The 19,018-nt window shown below is 55.2% G+C and overlaps 2 protein-coding genes across 6 annotated transcripts; both read left to right on the top strand.

The window, feature by feature from the left end:
• Positions 1–505: 505 nt before the first annotated feature.
• RPS5 (ribosomal protein S5) lies at positions 506–13,455 on the top strand. Of its 5 annotated transcripts, none has more exons than XM_063600683.1 (8): positions 3,254–3,638; positions 4,937–5,264; positions 5,824–5,981; positions 6,778–6,886; positions 11,612–11,821; positions 11,995–12,123; positions 13,146–13,244; positions 13,335–13,455. In XM_063600683.1, exons 4-8 carry the CDS (start codon positions 6,779–6,781, stop codon positions 13,401–13,403), a joined length of 615 nt encoding a protein of 204 aa, XP_063456753.1. In that variant the 5' UTR covers positions 3,254–3,638; positions 4,937–5,264; positions 5,824–5,981; position 6,778; the 3' UTR covers positions 13,404–13,455. The 5 variants fall into 5 exon arrangements, with proteins under 5 accessions (XP_054959952.1, XP_063456753.1, XP_054959951.1 ...); XM_055103976.2 differs by having other exon boundaries at positions 3,272–3,638; positions 5,674–5,981; XM_055103977.2 differs by lacking the exons at positions 3,254–3,638; positions 4,937–5,264 and adding an exon at positions 506–716 and having other exon boundaries at positions 5,674–5,981.
• A 1,411-nt stretch (positions 13,456–14,866) lies between these two features.
• RNF225 (ring finger protein 225) lies at positions 14,867–15,900 on the top strand. The gene has a single exon (XM_034945116.1). The coding sequence runs from the start codon at positions 14,867–14,869 to the stop codon at positions 15,854–15,856; it is 990 nt and encodes a 329-aa protein (XP_034801007.1). The 3' UTR covers positions 15,857–15,900.
• Positions 15,901–19,018: the final 3,118 nt, after the last annotated feature.

Consider the following 19,018-nt stretch of genomic DNA (forward strand, 5'->3'; position numbering starts at 1 on the left):
AGAGTTGGGCTGGGAAGCACCTGGGGAGCTCTGAAGTGTCCTGGTGAGCGCGTTGCGAGTCAGACCGATAACATCAGAATCTGGGACTGGGCCCGAGCATATGCGCGTCAAAACTCCTCAGTTAAGTCTATTTGTTTGTATTTTTTTTGGTTTGCTTTTTTGAGACGGGGTCTCGCTCTGTCGCCCAGGCTAATGCAGTGACACCATCACGGTTCACTGCAGCCTCGACCTCCTGAGCTCAAGCGATCCTCCTACCTGAGCCTCCAGAGTAGCTGTTAACAGGGGCGCGCGCCGCCACGCCCGGCTAATTTTCTTTCTTCTCTCCCTCCCCCTCCTTCTCCCCCTCCCTTCCTCCTCCCACTATGTCGCCCAGGCTGGTCTCGAACTCCTGTACTGAAGCGACCCTCCCACCTCACCCTCCCGAATAGCTGGGACTATAGGTGGGAGCCACCATGCCTGGATAGTTTTTTTATTTTTATTTATTTATTTATTTATTTTAGAGATAGGGTCTCCATATGTTGCCCAGACTGGTCTGGAACTCCTGGGCTCAAGCGATCCTCGTGTCTCAGCCTTCCAGAGTGCTGGGAGTACAGGCTTGAGCCACTGCGCCAGGCCCCTAGTCCGGCTCCTAGTTGATTCTAACACGTGCGGCCCCATTGGGGAACCACAGCCTCCCCAGCCCCTTTGGGTGTTGCTGACTCTACGGGCCCTCCCAGGTAGGATGAACTGGTCACGCCTCCTACCCGTTTGTAACCCCCAGCTCTTGCCCCCATCTATTGTGTGGCTCCTGCCCTCAATAGGGACATCTAATTTTGTTGGCTAGTCCAGCACATATATTGCATGTAACGACCCAGTTTGCCCCACCTTTCTGCCTCCACTGCATCTGCTTCAGGGATGCTGGGACTGTTCCACTCCCTTTCTCCATCCTTTGGGTGTCTGCACATCGAAAGCCTTGTCAAGAGGTCTATCTCCCTGCCCAAGTACAAAACTCAGGGCTTACCAAGCTAATTGAGGGCGAGCAGGAGGCTGAAGGGCACTTGGAGGGCTGCCCGCCTTGTGGGTCCCTTGGTGGCTGAAGAGAGTTGCACGGGAAGGCCTTGACAATTGTCACAGAGAAAGGAGTGCAGCTGCTGGCTCTGTGTGGGTGTGCAGATGTCTGACAGGTTCAGCCACTGGCCCCAATTGGGACACAAGTGGGATTTCTTTTTTTTTTTTTTTATCTTTTTTTTTTTTTTTGAGACAGTCTTGCTCTGTTGCCCAGGCTGGAGTGCAGTGGCCGCGATCTCGGCTCACTGCAACTTCCGCCTCCCAGGTTCAAGCAGTTCTCTGCCTCAGCCTCCCGAGTAGCTGGGATTATAGGTGCCCACGACCTCGCCCGGCTAATTTTTGTATTTTTAGTAGAGATGGGGTTTCACCATCTTGGCCAGGCTGTTCTTGAATTCCTGACCTCATGATCCACCCGCCTCGGCCTCACAAAGTGCTGGGATTCAGGCATGAGCCACTGCACCCGGCCTGACACAAGTAGGATTTCTCACACCTGTGGATGCACTGCTACTGGAGGAGTCTTGAGCCCATGTGGAAGAACTTCCCACTCCCAGGCACAGAAAGGGCCTCCCTCTGGAGTGAAGATTCTGGTGGTACCACAGGCCTGGCCACCACACAAAGGCCTTGTCCCTGCAGGGCTGGCATGGGGTGACTGGCAGCCCTGGAGTGGAGTTTGAAGCACCAATGAAAGGCCTAACCACTTGGCAGGCACAGGTGCGGGGGACTTGTCTGGAGGGGACCGGCTATGGGGGCTGTGACAGTCTGTAGGCTTTCTTCACTTCTACACAAGCCTGTTGTCTAAGTGGACCCTGCAGGGTTCATGCAGGGGCAGCACCAGAGAAGCATCTTGTGACAATGGTTACACAGGAGCGATTTCAGGAATGAGACTGAATCAGGCAAGGACCTGGAGAGGAAGCTCCAGTGGGGCTCCCACCCAAGGGGTCCAACTTTACCAATCCCACAGGTCCCCAGTCTGGGGCTCATTCTATGTCTGTAGGCCTGGGACCCTGCACCCAGGAGAGTTGTCCTGCTACCGGCCATCCCTCCGCAGAGGTCTCCCTCTGGCTCTATGCTGTCTTCAGCAAAGGGCCTCTGCTCCATTTCACACCTCTCCTGAGGGCCTGGGGTAGCTTACTGCGAAGCAGCCTCAGGGAATAGAGGCTTCAGCAGGGCATCTTGGCCCCCAACACAGAATCCTGGTTGTAGGATCTGGAAGAACAGAGGAGAAATGGAAGTTGGCAGTTCCCAGGAGGGGAGAAGGTGCTGGTGAGCCATGAAAGCAAACCCCAGTGGCTGAAGCATCCTGGATGACTCGGCCACATTTCCTTAAGAATCTTTGTGTGTGTGTGTGTGTGAGACGGAGTCCCATTCTGTCACCCAGGCTGGAGTGAAGTGGTGCGATCTTGGCTCACTGCAACCTCCACCGCCCAGGTTCAAGTGATTCTCTTGCCTCAGCCTCCCGAGTAGCTGAGACTACAAGCGCCCGCCACCACGCCTGGCTAATTTTTTTGTATTTTTAGTAGAGATGGGGTTTCACTGTGTTAGCCAAGATGGTCTCGATCTCCTGACCTCGTGATCTGCCCGCCTCGGCCTCCCAAAGTGCTGGGATTACAGGCATGAGCCACCGTGCCCGGCCCTCTTCTGTCTCTTATAAGGACACTTGTCATTGGATTTAGGGTCCACCCTACTAATCCTAGATGCTCTCATCTTGGGATCCTTGACTAAATTACATCTGCAAAGATTTTTTTCCAATAGGTCACATTCGCTGGGTCTGGGTATTAGGGCATGAACTTACCTTTTTGGGGGCCACCATTCAATCCATTACAGGTGGGCATCCCATAGAAGCAGACAGTGGCTGGGCCAAAGTAGCCCATGAAGTATCAGCCATGGGCACAAGATCAAGTTTGGGATGCGGCAGGGCCAGGCTTGGCTCTGCCAGGCAACTGGGTGGACTGAATCCAGCACACTCCAAACGAGTTGATAATCAGGCTGGGGACTTCAACAGACAACCAAGGTGCCAGTAAAGGCATTAAGGAGCCATCACGGCCAGGTGCGGTGGCTCACACCTGTAATCCCAGCACTTTGGGAGGCCGAGGCAGGCGGATCACGAGGTTAGGAGATCGAGACCATCCTGGCTAACAGTGAAACCCCATCTCTACTAAAAATACAAAAAAATTAGCCGGGCGTGGTGGCGGGCGCCTGTAGTCCCAGCTACTCGGGAGGCTGAGGCAGGAGAATGGCATGAACCCGGGAGGCGGAGCTTGCAGTGAGCCAAGATTGCGCCACTGCACTCCAGCCTGGGCAACAGAGCGAGACTCTGTCACAAAAAAAAAAAAAGGAGCCATCACAAGGATGTAAGATCAGCTGACAGTAGGACTGTGGCTGGTAGGGTGGACAGGCAAAGTGACTGCCTGGAGAGTGGGCAGGTGGCCCAGCAGGGCCCAGAGGGTGCCTTCCCAGAAGTGAGGAGTCCAGTCTGGGGCCGGCCACTCAGGATGGACACAATGTACCAGAAGTGAGGTGGATCTCTGCAGAGTCTCTGGGGTCCTCATCCAGTCTGAAGAACACAGCACCAGCAGCCCTAGATCTATGAGGTCAGACTCTGCATCTTATCCTAGCACCTTGGGGACCTGGGGAGGCTGGACCACCCTGGACCTGGTGGCGGGGGAGGGGGTGCATGAGTCTCGGCTCTGCAGTATTCACCACGCCACACTTGAGGGCACCTGCCCTCTGCAGCACGATGGGTCATTCTCATGAGGTCTATAAAGATGTCCATTATCAAGTGACCATGGTAGCCAGGCCACAGGGTTCACATTGACGTTGCCTCATTGCATTCTCATTTCCACACTGAAGGGGAAAACAGGTTCAGAGGGGTGGGCTCACTGTCCTGATGAGTGCTGCCTGTTTGCTCCCACCCTCCCTACAACCAGCACCCCCCATGCCCCTCACTCAAGACCAGGGAGAAGCCCACCTAGCCCCTCCTGCAACCACACAGACCCCAGTGGGAGCCCCAAGGCTGCTACTCTGCACAGGATGGAGGGCAGGGGTAAAGGCCATTAGGCGGTGGCAGTCGGCCGTGCCCCTCACCAGAGGCTGAGGTCTGACCCCCTGACCAGCCCAGCTTCAGGGCATGTGTCCTTTCATGAGCTGTGACTGACCACAGTCCAAGGGCCCACTGTGGGGAGTCCTCAGCATATTTGGACAGAAACGCCCCAGAATTGGGGTAAGAAGAGCCTTTACAGTCAGGCAGTGAAGAAACACAGCTGCTGGGCACCTGCTATGTGCATGCCTCAGGGATGGGAGTAGGGGGCAGGCCCAGCCCTGGGACCTGGGTCAGGTGGCTGGGCCCTTCGGATCCCGAGTTGGAGGGATACCCCCTTGGAGGCAGAGATGGGCATCAGAGACAGGGCGGCCCCAGGTGGTCCTGGAGTCGCCTCGTAAAGGTTACGTCTATGCCTGCTGCAGGCAGAGACACAGTCAAAGTAGTTGCTACTTCTGGAAAGTCCCAGTTCTGCTCATGAGCCTAGATCTAAGAGGCTGAGACAGGCAGAGGGGTATGAAGGGGTCATGGGCAGGCAGACTGTCCACACTGGCTGCCAGGGTGGCCAAGTGAGTAGAGTGAGCTGGGGCACTCACTACCGTGCCAACCCCACGCACGGATGAGGACCCCGGGTCGAAGGCCCACGTCCTCAATCCCACGCAATAGTTCAGGCCCTGTGAGAGGGTTCGCTGTCTGCTCCCAGCCAGGGCTGAGCTGTTCAGAGGCCCTACCTGTTCAGAGGCAGCTGGGGGAAGGAACAGAAGTTGGGGGGCAGGGGATTGTGTGCTGGCGGGAATCATCTCCTTCATCTCATGGCTAAATCTTCCATCCCTCCTTTCAACCTCTGGCCAGAAACCTACGTTTCTGGCCCTTGGAGAGGTCGGCCAGTTCAAGAGGCACCCCTGAGAGCCAGGTCTGCAGACACGAGGGCCTCGTGACGTGAGCCCTGAGGGCAGGGGGCTGCAACCCCTCGCGCGGGCTCCCCGGCCGTGGAGGACACAAGGACAAACACGAAGGGTCCCCGACCTGCCGACCCCCTCCTCCCGGACACCGCGCGTAGCCTGTAGGCTACCTCCGCGCTCCACCCAGAGACGGGTCGCGCTGCTCCCGCCGCCGCAACCCCGGGCCCTCGTGCCGGCGGTCTCCCCTCTTCCACGGGCGAGATTACTGCATAGCAGAGGTGAAGGGCGCGGAGGCTGTGAGGGAACCCAGCGTGGTATGGCAGGAAAGGTCGAGCAGGGAAACAGGCCCAGCCAGAGGCTCGGGATCCGGGACTCGCGAGCGTGGTGCTCCTGGGCCGGGCGGTGGGGGAGGGGCCGCGTGTGGCAGGCACATGCGCACGGCAACCTGGACCTGCGGAGGGCGGCGGTGACCACTGGGCCTCACTCCGCTAACCCAGGTCCGCATCAGGCGCGTGCCTGTGAGGCGGCTGTGGCCGCGGCGAGGAGTCAGAGGGAACTGAACTGGCTACTCCCGCGGCAGGTGGGATTTAAGGTCAGCAGCTGAACAAAGAAGCGAGCGCTGGCCGGACTTTTTTCTTTATTAGACATGGCTGCGTTGGTCTCACGGAAATCTCTGCGCTTTTGCAGGCGCCCACAAGACAGGGCAACTACGGGGTAGCGGACATCCGCCAGGCACGCTTCTAGGGCCGCTTCTGCAACTGCGCATGCGCTTGGGCTGCACCCATTCCGTCTAGCCCAAAAGGTTCCTCTACAACCTTCCTCCGGATTGGTCTATAGGGACACGATGGCCTTTTACGCAAGCGTCACCCGTGCTGACCCGGAAGTTTTCTTCCCAGTTAAAAGTGTTGGCCCGCGGCGCGCGGCCTCTTCCTGTCTGTGCCAGGGCGGCGCGTGGTCTACGCCGAGTGACAGAGACGCTCAGGCTGTGTTCTCAGGTGAGACCGCCGCGGGGCCGGGGATCCTAGGGACGGTTCATGGTCTTTCGGGGATAGTGCCCCGCGGCCTGGGCCTTTTCTCATTAGGTCTCATTTCTGTCTCTGGAAAAGAAAATGTAGAAGAAACGGGCGCGGGCCGAGTTACTCTTGACTTCTTTCTGGTGCTCCGCCGCTTCTAGCTTTTCCCCATAGCGGGGCTTGGGGAACTTGGTTTGAACTATGCGGTTGTACTCTGAGATAGGAAGTTTCCATTTCTTAGGGACACGATGCCCTCTTTTGCTCTGTGTAACTTTACCCCCGTAATAGCAGCCCCTAGAGCCTTCATACTGTCGGTCAAGAATCGAAACCTTTGGGTTGATTGTGCCACACAGTACCTACCGTGGTCCTTGATGTCATGTAACGGTCCCGCCTCACGGCCAAAGAAACAGTCCGAGACGGAATGTTGACTTGGGTCAAAGACCATGTAAATCGCGAGGTTGTGGTTTGAATTACAGCCCATGCAGTGTAAGGACGTATGGCATCTGCTGAGCCATTATACCTTGGTCCCAATGAGCAGCTGTTGACTGGTGGCTGCCAAGTCTTGGGCCCAGGGGTTCTAGGTGAAAGACAGATGCTTCTTGCTGACAGCTGAGTAATTTTTCTAGTGCTTGAAAACACGTTCACGGCCTTTCTTGGTCCTTTGCGACCCCCCAGTTCATCGCTAGATGGCGGCTAGCCTCAGAGTTGGGAATGAGTGCGCCTTTGCTGCATGCTAGCTGGGCTCTGACGTTTTTTTCCTGTCATCACCCTGTCCCAGGATGACCGAGTGGGAGACAGCAGCACCAGCGGTGGCAGAGACCCCAGACATCAAGCTCTTTGGGAAGTGGAGCACCGATGATGTGCAGATCAATGACATTTCCCTGCAGGTGAGGGGAACTTGGTGATTGGCCTTCCTGGCCGGGGGCGGACATTATTCCAGGAAGGCACACATCAAACTTGTTGCTGTGCCATTAAGTCAAGAATAGAGATCATAACAGGTAAAGAAGGGATCCCTTGACCACCACATCTACCACATCTGCTCTTACGTCCTGTTCAAAGATGACTACAACTTCTGTCATGAGAGGACTCCTTCACCAGAAGGAGCATCACATCTCACATATGGTATTTTTGTTACTGTTTTTGTAGTAAAATACATAACATCCAGTGTCATTCTTTTGCATGTGAATATCCAGTTATCCAGTACCATCTCCTAAAGAGATGTTTTTTTTTCCCCAATTGAATGGCCTTGGCCACTTGTCATAAATCAGCTGGCCGTAGATTTTTTTTTTTTTTTTTTTTTTTGAGACGGAGTCTCACTCTGTTCCCCGGGCTGGAGTGCAGTGGCGCGATCTGCCTACCGGGTTCACACCATTCTCCTGCCTCAGCCTCCTGAGTAGCTGGGACTACAGGTGCCCGCCACTGCACCTGGCTGATTTTTTTTTTTTTATTTTTAGTAGAGACGGGGTTTCACCAAGTTAGCCAGGATGGTCTCGATCTCCTGACCTCGTGATCCGCCCGTCTCGGCCTCCCAAAGTGCTGGGATTACAGGCGTGAGCCACCGCGCCCGGCCCAGATGTATGGGTTTCATTACAGACTTTCCGTTATATTCCATTGGTCTATATGTCTGTCTGTATGCCAGTACCACACTTTCTTGCTTTGTATTAAGTTTTGCAATTGGGAAGTGTGAGTTGTCCTACTTTGTTCCTACTCCGTACGGTTTTACACATACCCTTTTTTTCTCCTCCACATGAAGGCATCATTAAGAATTTTGTGGGCATTAAGAACTTTAGCTTTTGTGAGCCCTTCCTCCATTAAAAGAAAGTGTTTGAAATTATATTTTGTGACTGCATTGATATAAAGATGAATACAACTTGGGTTGCACTTTATTCACTTTCCTCGTCTTTTTTTTTAATCATTAAAGTTTTATCTTTGAGATAAGATCGCTCTCTGTCACCCAGGCTGGAGTGCAGTGGTGTGATCACAGTTCACTGCAGCCTCAATACACCTGGGCTCAGGGGATCCTCCTGTCTTAGACGCCAACTAGCTGGGACCAAAGATGCATGCCACCAAACCTGCTACCTTTTGTTTTATAAAGAATGAAAACTTTTTTGTTGTCTGTAAAGATGTCAGGGGACTTAGGCACTATGCCTAATGGATAATTCAGCCTTGTTTTTCACTCTGAATATCTTGTAGATCTTGGCTTTTCTTTCTTTCAGGGGTTTATTTCGGGGGGTTCAAAAACATTTTAAATATTATTATTATTTTTTGTTTGTTTATTTATTTATTTATTTTTTTGAAACGGAGTTTCACTCTTATTGCCCAGGCTGCAGTGCAATGGCATGATCTTAGCTCACCACAACCTCCGCCTCCCGGGTTCAAGCAATGCTCCCGCCTCAGCCTCCCAAGTAGCTGAGATTACAGGCGCACACCACCACGCCCGGCTAATTTTTGTATTTTTAGTAGAGACGGGGTTTCACCATGTTGGTTAGGCTGGTCTCAAACTCCTGACCTCGTGATCTGCCCGGCCACATTTTAATTATTTATTTATGTTTTGAGACAGAGTTTCGTTCTTGTCGCCCAGTCTGGAGTGCAATGGTGCGATCTTGGCTCACTGCAACCTCTGCCTCCTGGGTTCAAGCGATTCTCCTGTCTCAGCCTCCCAAGTAGCTGGGATTACAGGCACATGCCACCGCACCCAGCTAATTTTTTTATTTTTAGTTGAGACAGGGTTTTTTCATCATATTGGTCAGGCTGGTCTCTTAACTCCTGACCTCAGGTGATCGGCCTGCCTCAGCCTCCCAAAGTGCTGGGATTACAGGCATGAGCCACCATGCCTGGCGTTATTTATTTGTGAGACAGAGTCTCTCTGCCTCCCAGGCTGGAGTGCAGTGGTGCGATCTCGGCTCACTGCAACCTCTGCCTCCCCGGGGTCATGCGACTTTCCTGCCTCAGCCTCCCGAAGTGCTGGGGTTATAGGCATGAGCCACTGCGCCCAGCCCACAAACATTTTCATTATAGGCCCAGATAATGTTTTAGACTTTGTGGGCCACATTGGCCACTGTTACTTTTTTTTTTTTTTTTTTTTTTTGAGATGGAGTCGCTCTGTCACTCAGGCTGGAGTGCAGTGGCACGATCTCGGCTCACTGCAACCTCCACCTCCTAGGTTCAGGTGATTTTCCTGCCTCAGCGTCCCTAGTAGCTGGAACTACAGGTGCATGCCACCACACCTGCCTAATTTTTGTCTTTTTAGTAGAGACAGGGTTTCACCATGTTGGCCAGGCTGGCCTCGAACTCCTTGATCTACTAAATGTTTGTTAAGTGCCTGTTCCACTAGGGAAATAAACATCAATGGGAGTTCACTGTATTTTAAACACCTGTGCAGGGCTCCACTGTTGGGCCAAACCCTTCCTGGGGAATTTGGTGTTTGCAATTTTTTGCTGCATAGTGAAAGCCCTGCGTGAATGCCTTTCACGAGACTGTGAGTTTTTTTTTTCTTGCAGCCAGACTATGAAATAGTACTGAGAGTTTCAGTGTCCTGTGTTCTTTTCCCATCATTCCTTGTATTTGTAGAAACAGGTATTTTGTGTATATTCTCAGAGGCAAGTGATAGAATGGCCTTGGGTACATTTTGTAATGGAACTATCAACAGCAGTCTCCTTTGAATGCACATAGCTCCTCTCTTCCCCTTTACATACTCAAGGTTAACTTTTTGGCATTTTTCTAGATTTTTGTGTGGGGATGGCTATGTAAGTATAAGAAGACTTGTTAAATGATTGTTTTAAAACTGTGGTTCTGGGCCGGGCGCCGTAATCCCAGCACTTTGGGAGGCTGAGGTGGGCAGATCATCTGAGGTCAGGGGTTTGAGACCAGCCTGGCCAACATGGTGAAGCCCCGTCTCTACTAAAAATACAAAAATTAGCCTTGCATGGTGGCGTGCACCTGTTGTCCCAGCTACTTAGGAGGCTGATGCAGGAGAATCGCTTGAACCTGGGAGGTGGAGGTTGGGATGAGCTGAAATCATGCCATTGCACTCCAGCCTGGCCAACAAGAGCGAAACTCCATCTCAAAAAAAAAAAAAAAAAAAACTGGGCTGAGCATGGTGACGCGTGTCTGTAATCCCAGCAACTTGGGAGGCTGAGGCAGGAGAATTGCTTCAACCCAGGAGGTGGAGGTTGCAGTGAGCCAAGATTGCAACGTTGCACTCCAGCCTGGGTGACAGAGTGAGACTCCATCTCAAAAACAAACAAAAAACCCAAAAACAAAAAAGTTCTCAGCCAGGTGCAGTGGCTTATGCCTGTAATCCCATCACTTTGGGAGGCTGAGGCGGACGGATCCCTGAGGTCAAGAGTTCAAGACCAGCCTGGCCAACATGTCCAAACCCCAGCTCTACTAAAAATACAAAAATTAGCCTGGCATGGTGGCATGCACCTGTAGTCCCAGCTACTCAGGAAGCTGAGGCAGGAGAATTGCTTGAACCTGGGAGGCGGAGGTTTCAGTGAGCCAAGATTGCACCACTGCACTCCAGCCTGGAAGGCAGTGAGACTCCATCTCAAAAAACAAAAAACCAAAAAACTGTGGTTCCTACTCTGGGGTGGTTGGTTTCCTGTTTTAGAGGACATTTAGCAATGTCTGGATACATTTTTAGGTGTGAAAACTGACCGGGGTGGTGCCAGGCACTGTGGCTCATGCCTGTAATTTCAGCAGTTTGGGAGCACAAGGCAGGCAGGTCACTTGAGGTCAAGAGTTCGAGACCAGCCTGCTCAAAACAGTGAAACCCCTTTTCTATTAAAAGTACAAAAAATTTAGCTGGGCTTGGTGGCGCGTGCCTGTAATTCCAGCTACTCAGGAGGCTGAGGCAGGAGAATCACTTGAACCCAGGAGGCAGAAGTTGCAGTGAGCCGAGGTTGCGCCACTGCACTCCAGCCTGGGTGACAGCAAGACTCAGTCTCAAGGGGGGGAAAAAAAAAAAGTAGGCCAGGCGCCGTGGCTCACGCCTGTAATCCCAACACTTTGGGAGGCCAAGACAGGTGGATCACAAGGCCAGGAGTTAAGACCAGCCTGGCCAACATAGTGAAACCTGTCTCTACTAAAATACAAAAAAACTAGCTAGGCGTGGTGGCAGGCCCCTATAATCCTAGCTACTCGGGAGGTTGAGGCAGGAGAACCATTTGAACCTCGGAGTCGTAGGTTGCAGTGAGCTAAGATGGCACCACTGCACACCAGCCTGGGTGACAGTGAGAGACTCAAAAAAAAAAAAAAAAAAAAAAACTTAAGGGGTTGCCAGTGGCATACCAGATGGCTGTTAAACATCCTATAGTGTGCAGGACAGCCCCCCAGACAATTATCTGGTCCAAAATCTAGTCTCCTTAGATTCCCACTCTTTCATTACGAAGGAAGTGTACTTTTTAGCGACTTGGTAAAGTCACCTGTTCAGGGTTTTTTTCCTCATGGTGGATGGGGCTTACATCCAAGTCTCCTGTTGAGGCATACCAGGATCCCAGACAGCTGTTGGACTACCCCGAATGGGTACTTGATCTCTCCTCTGGTGTCTGGCCAACGCCCATGCTGCTCCTGACCATTTTCCCTTCATTTCCTGCTCCCTGCTGCCCCAGGATTACATTGCAGTGAAGGAGAAGTATGCCAAGTACCTGCCTCACAGTGCAGGGCGGTATGCCGCCAAACGCTTCCGCAAAGCTCAGTGTCCCATTGTGGAGCGCCTCACTAACTCCATGATGATGCACGGCCGCAACAACGGCAAGAAGCTCATGACTGTGCGCATCGTCAAGCATGCCTTCGAGATCATACACCTGCTCACAGGCGAGGTAGGGCTCTGTGGCCTGGTGAGGGCAGGCTGTGCCCTCAGTACACCCCAAAGCCCCACGGAGTGTATGTCAGGCTTATCCCCTGTGTGGTGTGGTCACTCTTGTTTTAGGTGTGAGAAAAGGGGAGGAATGCATGGTGCTGGATGTCAGGCTCATATCCCCCTTCTCTCTAGAACCCTCTGCAGGTCCTGGTGAACGCCATCATCAACAGTGGTCCCCGGGAGGACTCCACACGCATTGGGCGCGCCGGGACTGTGAGACGACAGGCTGTGGATGTGTCCCCCCTGCGCCGTGTGAACCAGGTGAGCCTGGGGCTTATGCACGTGGCAGGGTGGACACAGCCACGGGAGTGGGTGGGGTCTTGCCTGGGGCAGGAAGGCTCCTCTCTGTCTACATGTTTTACCTGCAGCATCACTTCCTCTAGGAAGCCTTCCTGGATTCCCACCCTGCATAGGGGCTGATCCAGGCTCTGGGTCCTCTTCGGGAACACATTTGGCAGAGGTCTTCTTTCTTTCCTTTGGGTGTATATTTTTACACTGTGTGTGTATATGTACTTTTTTTTTTTCTTGGACATTTTGAGAATCAGTTGCAGACATTTCGATTGTGTTTTCCCTGAACACAGCAGGTGTCTTTAAAAACAAAGATGATCTACCCCCGTCGTCACCCCCAGGAAGGAATTTATATTCACAGCAATAGTCGTTGTTCCATTTAGCATCTGTCCCCAGAATGCCAGAATGCCCTTTATAGTGGCGCATTGTCAATTGGGTCCAAGTTAAAAGCAAATATATTGCCTTTTTTTTTTTTTTTTAGAAATAATTGAGATGGAATCTCAGGGTGTTCTTGAATTCCTGGTCTCAAATGATCCTGTCCCCTCAGCCTCCCAAAGTGCTAGGATTACAGGCATGAGCCACCACACCTGGCCGCCTTTTTTGTTGTCGTTGGTTTTTTTGTTTGTAGAGGTGGGGTTTCACCAAGTTGCTCAGGCTGGTCTCAAACTCCCTGCCGAAGTGTTCCTCCTGCCTCAGCATCCCGAAGTGTTACAGGCACAAGCCACCGTGCCCGGCCGTCTAGCAGTTTGCTGTTGAGGCAGGTCTCAATCTCCTGTCACTGGGGACGCAACTTCAGCCTGTGTGTGTGTGTGTGTGTGTCTGGACACTTGCTCTTGTGACCCTCTATCTGATTGCAAATCAGGCATGATGCCACCACCTCTTGTCTCAGTGGGCCTATGGGAGACAACGTGGCTGGCAGCATCAGTTGGGAGTGGCCCCAGGGTGCTGGAGGACCACAGTCTGTCCTTCTAGCCTGACCCCTGCTGTCTTCCTAGGCCATCTGGCTGCTGTGCACAGGCGCTCGTGAGGCTGCCTTCCGGAACATTAAGACCATTGCTGAGTGCCTGGCAGATGAGCTCATCAATGCTGCCAAGGTGGGTGAGGGCACTCTGGTTGGGGGGTCTTAAGTTGGGCATTTGTGGGGGTCCTTCAGAATTCAGAGCTAACTGTGTGTCTCCTTGCAGGGCTCCTCGAACTCCTATGCCATTAAGAAGAAGGACGAGCTGGAGCGTGTGGCCAAGTCCAACCGCTGATTTTCCCGGCTGCTGCCCAATAAACCTGTCTGCCCTTTGGGGCAGCCCCAGCCACCTGTGCTGTTGTCTGTCTTCGGTGGGGGGATGTGGGTGGCATAGCCCTGGTGGCCTTGGGAGCTGCTCACCTTCCTGACCTGTTGGCCTGTGGGGACCTGGAAGTATTGCTGACTCAGAACCATGGCACCCCAGGGCTAGCAGGTGGGGCACTGGATGCAGGCCAGGTTGCCTGGAGTGTCCCAGCAGGTACTGGAAACGAGATGGGGTTATCCATAACTTCTGAGGGCGTGGCACATGAGATGTTGCTGTGGTCTGGGTGGATGGGTGGCTTGGGTGCCTGTGAGGTCTGGGTAGTCACAAGACCATCCTGAGAGGCTTGTCACCTTGAAGTAGCACTGGGGAGAGGAGGAAAGCTCAGCTGTTCAGGGCACACGATTTCAGACCCCTAGCTTCATCCCCCTCTTGGAGTGTGGGGTGGTTTCACACTGGCTAGGTTGTGCTCCTGGTTACCTCCCCGGCTACACTGGTTGTGGCTGCACCCTGGGCCTGCACACCCAGTTTCTGTGGGCTGTACGGGTTCACTTCTGCCAGTGTCCATGCAGTGTCATCAGGCTGCTGGGGACAGGTTGGGACCCACCCAGGGCCACAGGCTGGTGACTCTGGTAGAAGACTCATCAGGTTCTGAAGGGTGGGGTGGGCCCAAGCCCACCCACCGTGTGCCATCACCCTTCCACCGCCCCCAACATCTGGCCAAGACAGGCTTGGTGTTCATCCTGGTGGGGCTGGCCCAGGGGGCGGGGCAGGCAGTCAAACGGGTCCAGCGGGTACCTGGGACCTGGAGGGGTGGCGCCGGTTGAGCACCCTCTCCCTGGGAGGGTACTTTTGAGCCCAGCTGCAGGCAGGCCAGGAACAGACAGGGACACGCCACTGGCCAGAGGGAGGAGGCTTCCACAGGTAGGAAGGCGCCCACAGGCTGGCTGGGGTCTGTCATTGCTCTGTGGGTGGCCCCTGGCCCCTGTGCTTGGCTCCTCTCTCAGCGGCTGAATTCCTTTCCCTGCCTAGGTGTCAATGTCTCTGTTCCACTGGGGTCTTGTATGGTCCCCCAGGTTCTCTCCGCCAAGCTCCTGAGGGGTGCCTATCTCTGCTCCTCTGTGGGTCAGGTCCTTTCCATCCCTGTCTGGGGTCCTCCCCATCTCCGTGTTCAACTTCAGTCTGTCTCTCCGTTTCCAATTCAGGAACTGGTCCCCCGTGGGTCCATTCCTATCCCCAGTCTCCGCCTCGGGCCTCCCCATCTCCCCTGCTCCTCGACGCTAGCTACACCCTTCTCGGGATGGGGTGCTCTGTACTGGGGGATCCTCTCTAAAGTACAGTCCCCGGTCTTCCCTGGATTCCCTGCTGGTCTCAGAACCCGCTCCAGGCTCCACCGCCTCCTTCCCTGCCTGACCTCTCCTCGCAGGTCCATCCGGATGCCCTGCCCTCGGCCGTTCTGGCTCCGCCATTCCCGGGCCCCCCAGGGCTCGGGTCCCAGCTCCCCAGGCTCGCTCTCTGCGCCCCGCTCCCCAAGCAGAGGGGAAGACGAGGAGGAGGAGGAGGAGGAGGAAGGGGACGGCAGCCCAGGCTCCGGCCCTATCCTGCCCCCCGCCTCCCCGGTGGAGTGCCTCATCTGCGTGTCGTCCTTCGACGGCGTGTTCAAGCTGCCCAAGCGCCTGGACTGCGGCCACGTCTTCTGTCTCGAGTGCCTGGCGCGCCTATCGTTGGCCACGGCGGGCGGCGGCAACGCGGTGGCCTGTCCGGTGTGCCGCGCGCCCACGCGCCTGGCCCCCCGCCGCGGACTCCCCGCGTTGCCCACGCAGTCCGGTCTCCTGCCCCGCGACGCGCGCGCGCCGCCCTCTCGCCAGGGCTCCGTGCGCTTCGACCGGCGCCGCGGCCTTCTCTACCTGCGGCCGCCGCCGCCCCCGCCCGGGCCGCGCAAGGCCCGCGCCCCGCCGCCCCCGCCGCCTCTGCGCCTGGGCCGCCCGCTGTCGCGCCGCTTGTCGCTGGCCAGCCCGGCCTGGGTCTTCAACGCTGCCGTGGCGCTGGCAGTGCTGGTGGCCGCGGGCCTCGTGGTCTCGGGCGTCTACATCTTCTTCCTCATCCCGCACGCCACCTCCTCCGGCCCCGCGCGGCCCCAGCTCGTGGCGCTCGCTCCAGCGCCCGGCTTCTCTTGGTTTCCGCCGAGGCCCCCGCCGGGGTCGCCCTGGGCCCCCGCCTGGACGCCGCGCCCCACGGGCCCTGACCTGGACACGGCCCTGCCAGGAACTGCAGAAGATGCGCTGGAGCCCGAGGCGGGCCCCGAGGACCCGGCGGAGGCCGAGAGGACGCTGGACAGGCGATCGGATGGCACGTGGGGCACAGAGGCTGGCCCCGGCTGGGCCCCGTGGCCACGGGGCGCGAGGAGGCTGTGGGGCTCACAATAAGTGCGCCAGTACTGCAGTCCTGCCTCCAGGCCTGGCACCTCCGTGTTATCTGGGGCCCTTAGTAGGGCGCGCAGCACTTACCTGTTTCTCCAGATTGGGGCCTAGGGCAAGCATCCTTGGCATTGTCACCATGGGGCTGGACCCTCTCAAGGAGCAGGCACCGCAGTCGTCCCACAAGGATCCTCTGGGAACACCCCTGACCCCCATTCTTGTGGCTGTCCAGCGGAGGGTGCCCTGACCGTGACCTCTATAAGGGTCCTGCTGGGGCTTGCTCCTGCTCCGCAACCCCTACTCCGTGGGGGTGCAGTTGGAAGCATCCCTGATCCTCATCCCTTGTAGGAGTCCAGCTGTGGACGCCCCTGACTGACATCCATGCAGGTGCCCAGCCAGGGGCAGCCCCACACGGATCCTTGAACGGGTCTTGCTGGGAGTGCCCCCAGTCATCCTCACCACAGATTCCTGGGGGAGCGTCCTCGCCAGCACTGGAGGCCAAAGCACTCATCCTTCGGATTGGCCATAGGTGGCAGGGGCCTGCCTATCTTTGGAGGGCAGAGCTGCTGCTGCTATTCTTCCTTGGTCACCTCCTCCCCAACTGGCTCATTGCAGGGGACGTCGCACCACTCCACCCATCTGTGGAGTTTGTTTTCTACTGCCTGCAGGCTGGGCCTGGGTGGGCTCCAGCTGTCTACATGCTGGTCCCGGGTGTAGAGTTGCCACCCTGTACACCTGGTTGGGGCTGGGGCTCAGGCTTGAAGTAACAGGGTGTCCTGGCCAGGGCTGGGGAGGAACTTGAGCCTTAAAGACTGGCTCCCGCCCCAATCCTAAGTCCCAAACTGCTCTGGGAGCCTCCACTTCCCCCTGGGTCGTGGCTTCTAGGATCCTCCCAATATGCTGTGGTGCAGCTGTGCTTATCATGGCTCAGAGAGGCCAACATCACCCCAGGGGGCAGACAGAGGCAGACAATGGTGGGGGTGGGAGTCCTGGACCTCCTTGATTAGCCAGAGGGATCCTAGTCCCTTTCCCTGGCCACCAGAGTCCCCATCACCCCCGATTAATATCTTGGTGCCAGTTACTGCACTTCCTCCTCCAGGGCTCCATCTGTCCCGCCCAGCCTCCTTTCTTGTGCCTCAAGGTGAACCCTGAGCCTTCCCAATAGACAGCAGCCTCCAGGGAAGGTGGCATATGGGCTCCTGTCCTCTTCCTCCCAGAAGTCTTCCTGGGTTAGTTATGGGGGTAGATGGCAGCTATTCTCTGTGCAGACTGAACCTGGGGCTTCTGTTTCCTCCCAGGCCCTGCACACCACCCCCCCAATCCTGCCTCACCTCACTCTGGGATGGAGTGCTGTGTTTTGGGAATGGGCACCCAGCATGTTCCAAAGAGAAACGTGACTTCTATGTGGCTGGAGGCTCCTGTTTGATTTGTTTACGTGTGTCCTCAGCACCAGCATACAGTAGGTGCCAAACAAGGGAGTGACAGAATTGCAGGTGACCCAGGCAGCCTGGGAATGCACCCTGGGCCCAGGACTGTCTAGAGCTAGCTCTGGTGTGAGCTGCTGCTTCCAGGTGGGAGCCAGAGGAGGAACACTAGGGAGTCCACAGTGTGTCTTCCCAGACCAGTTCTTGCCCACACCCACATGCCAATGTCACCCACAGGGGCTGGGACCAGTGTACTGGGTCACTGGGCAGCCACAGCCCAGCCTCATAGGGAAGAAACCTGGTCAGACAGCCGCAGAGTTGGTGGTCTATTCATTTTCTGTGGCTGCTGTGACAAAATACCCCCAACTTAATTATTTAGAACACGCGTTTATTTTTTTTAATTTATTTTTGAAACAGAGTCTCACTCTGTCGCCCGAGCTGGAGTGGAGTGGTATGATCTCGGCTTACTGCAACCTCCACTTCCCGGGTTCAAGCGATTCTTCTGCCTTAGGCTCCCAAGTAGCTGGGATTACAGGCGCCCGCCACCATGCCTGGCTAATTTTTGTATTTTTAGTAGAGACGGGGTTTCACCATGTTGGCCAGGCTGATCTCAAACTCCCGGCCTCGTGATTTGCCTGCCTTGCCCTCCCAAAGTGCTGGGATTACAGGCCTGAGCCACCGCAGCCGGCCTTATTTCATTTATTTATTTATTTTTTTGAGACAGAGTCTCGCTCTGTAGCCCAGGCTAGAGTGCAGTGGCGCAACCTCGGTTCACTGCAACCTCTGCCTCCTAGGTTCAAACCATTCTCCTGCCTCAGTCTCCCAAGTAGCTGATATTACAGGCGCCCGCCACCACACCCGGCTTTTTGTATTTGTAATAGAGACGGGGTTTCACCATGTTGGCCAGGCTGGTCTTGAACTCTTGGTCTCAAGTAATCTACCCACCTCAGCCTCCCAAAGTGCTGGGATTACAGGCACGGGCCACCATGCCTGGCTAAACACACACTTCTTATCTTGCAGTTCTGCAGTCCAGAAGTCAACGATCGGTTTCACTGGGCTAAAGTTGAGTTGCCCACAGGGCTATTTCTTTCTAGAGGCTCTAAGAGAGAATTCATTTCATTAGTTTTTCCAGCTTCTAGGGCTGCATTCCTTGGCTCCTGGCTCCTTCAAAGCCAGCAGTGCAGCATCTTCAGATCTCTCTGACCCTCCTACCTCCCTCTTTCACTTATAAGGACACTACAAGTACATAGCGCCCACCCGAATAATCCAAGATAGTCTCCCCATCTCATGATCATTAATTTAATCACACCTGCAAAGTCCATTTTGTGGTGTCAGGTAAAAGATTCACAAGTTCCAGGGATTCAGACCGGGATATCTTTGGAGGGTCTCAGAGATCCTCCTCATTGCTTCCCTCTCCCACCCAACCTAGGGGAGTGGGGGTGTGCAATGGTATTTCTGACCCAGACGGGCCAAGCAGGGGAGTCAGAAAGGGGCCCTTGCCTGGTGTTGCACAGAAGAGGGAGAGGATGTTCTGTGCCTGAGGGTAGACCAGGAAGGCTGCCTGGAGGAGGGAGCTGTATCCTAAAGGATGCTCAGGAGCTGGCATTGAGGCCAGTGGCACAGCCTGCACAAATACAGGAGGACCTGGGGAGGCCAGGGGTGGGGCTGGGGGTATTGGGTGGGGCTGGCCGCATTCTCTGTCTTAACCAGCTCGCTCCTAGGTGCTTTTGTGGCTTCTGCACTCTAC

This window comes from Pan paniscus, chromosome 20, assembly GCF_029289425.2.
Source record: "Pan paniscus chromosome 20, NHGRI_mPanPan1-v2.0_pri, whole genome shotgun sequence".
Classification (NCBI taxonomy): domain Eukaryota; kingdom Metazoa; phylum Chordata; class Mammalia; order Primates; family Hominidae; genus Pan; species Pan paniscus.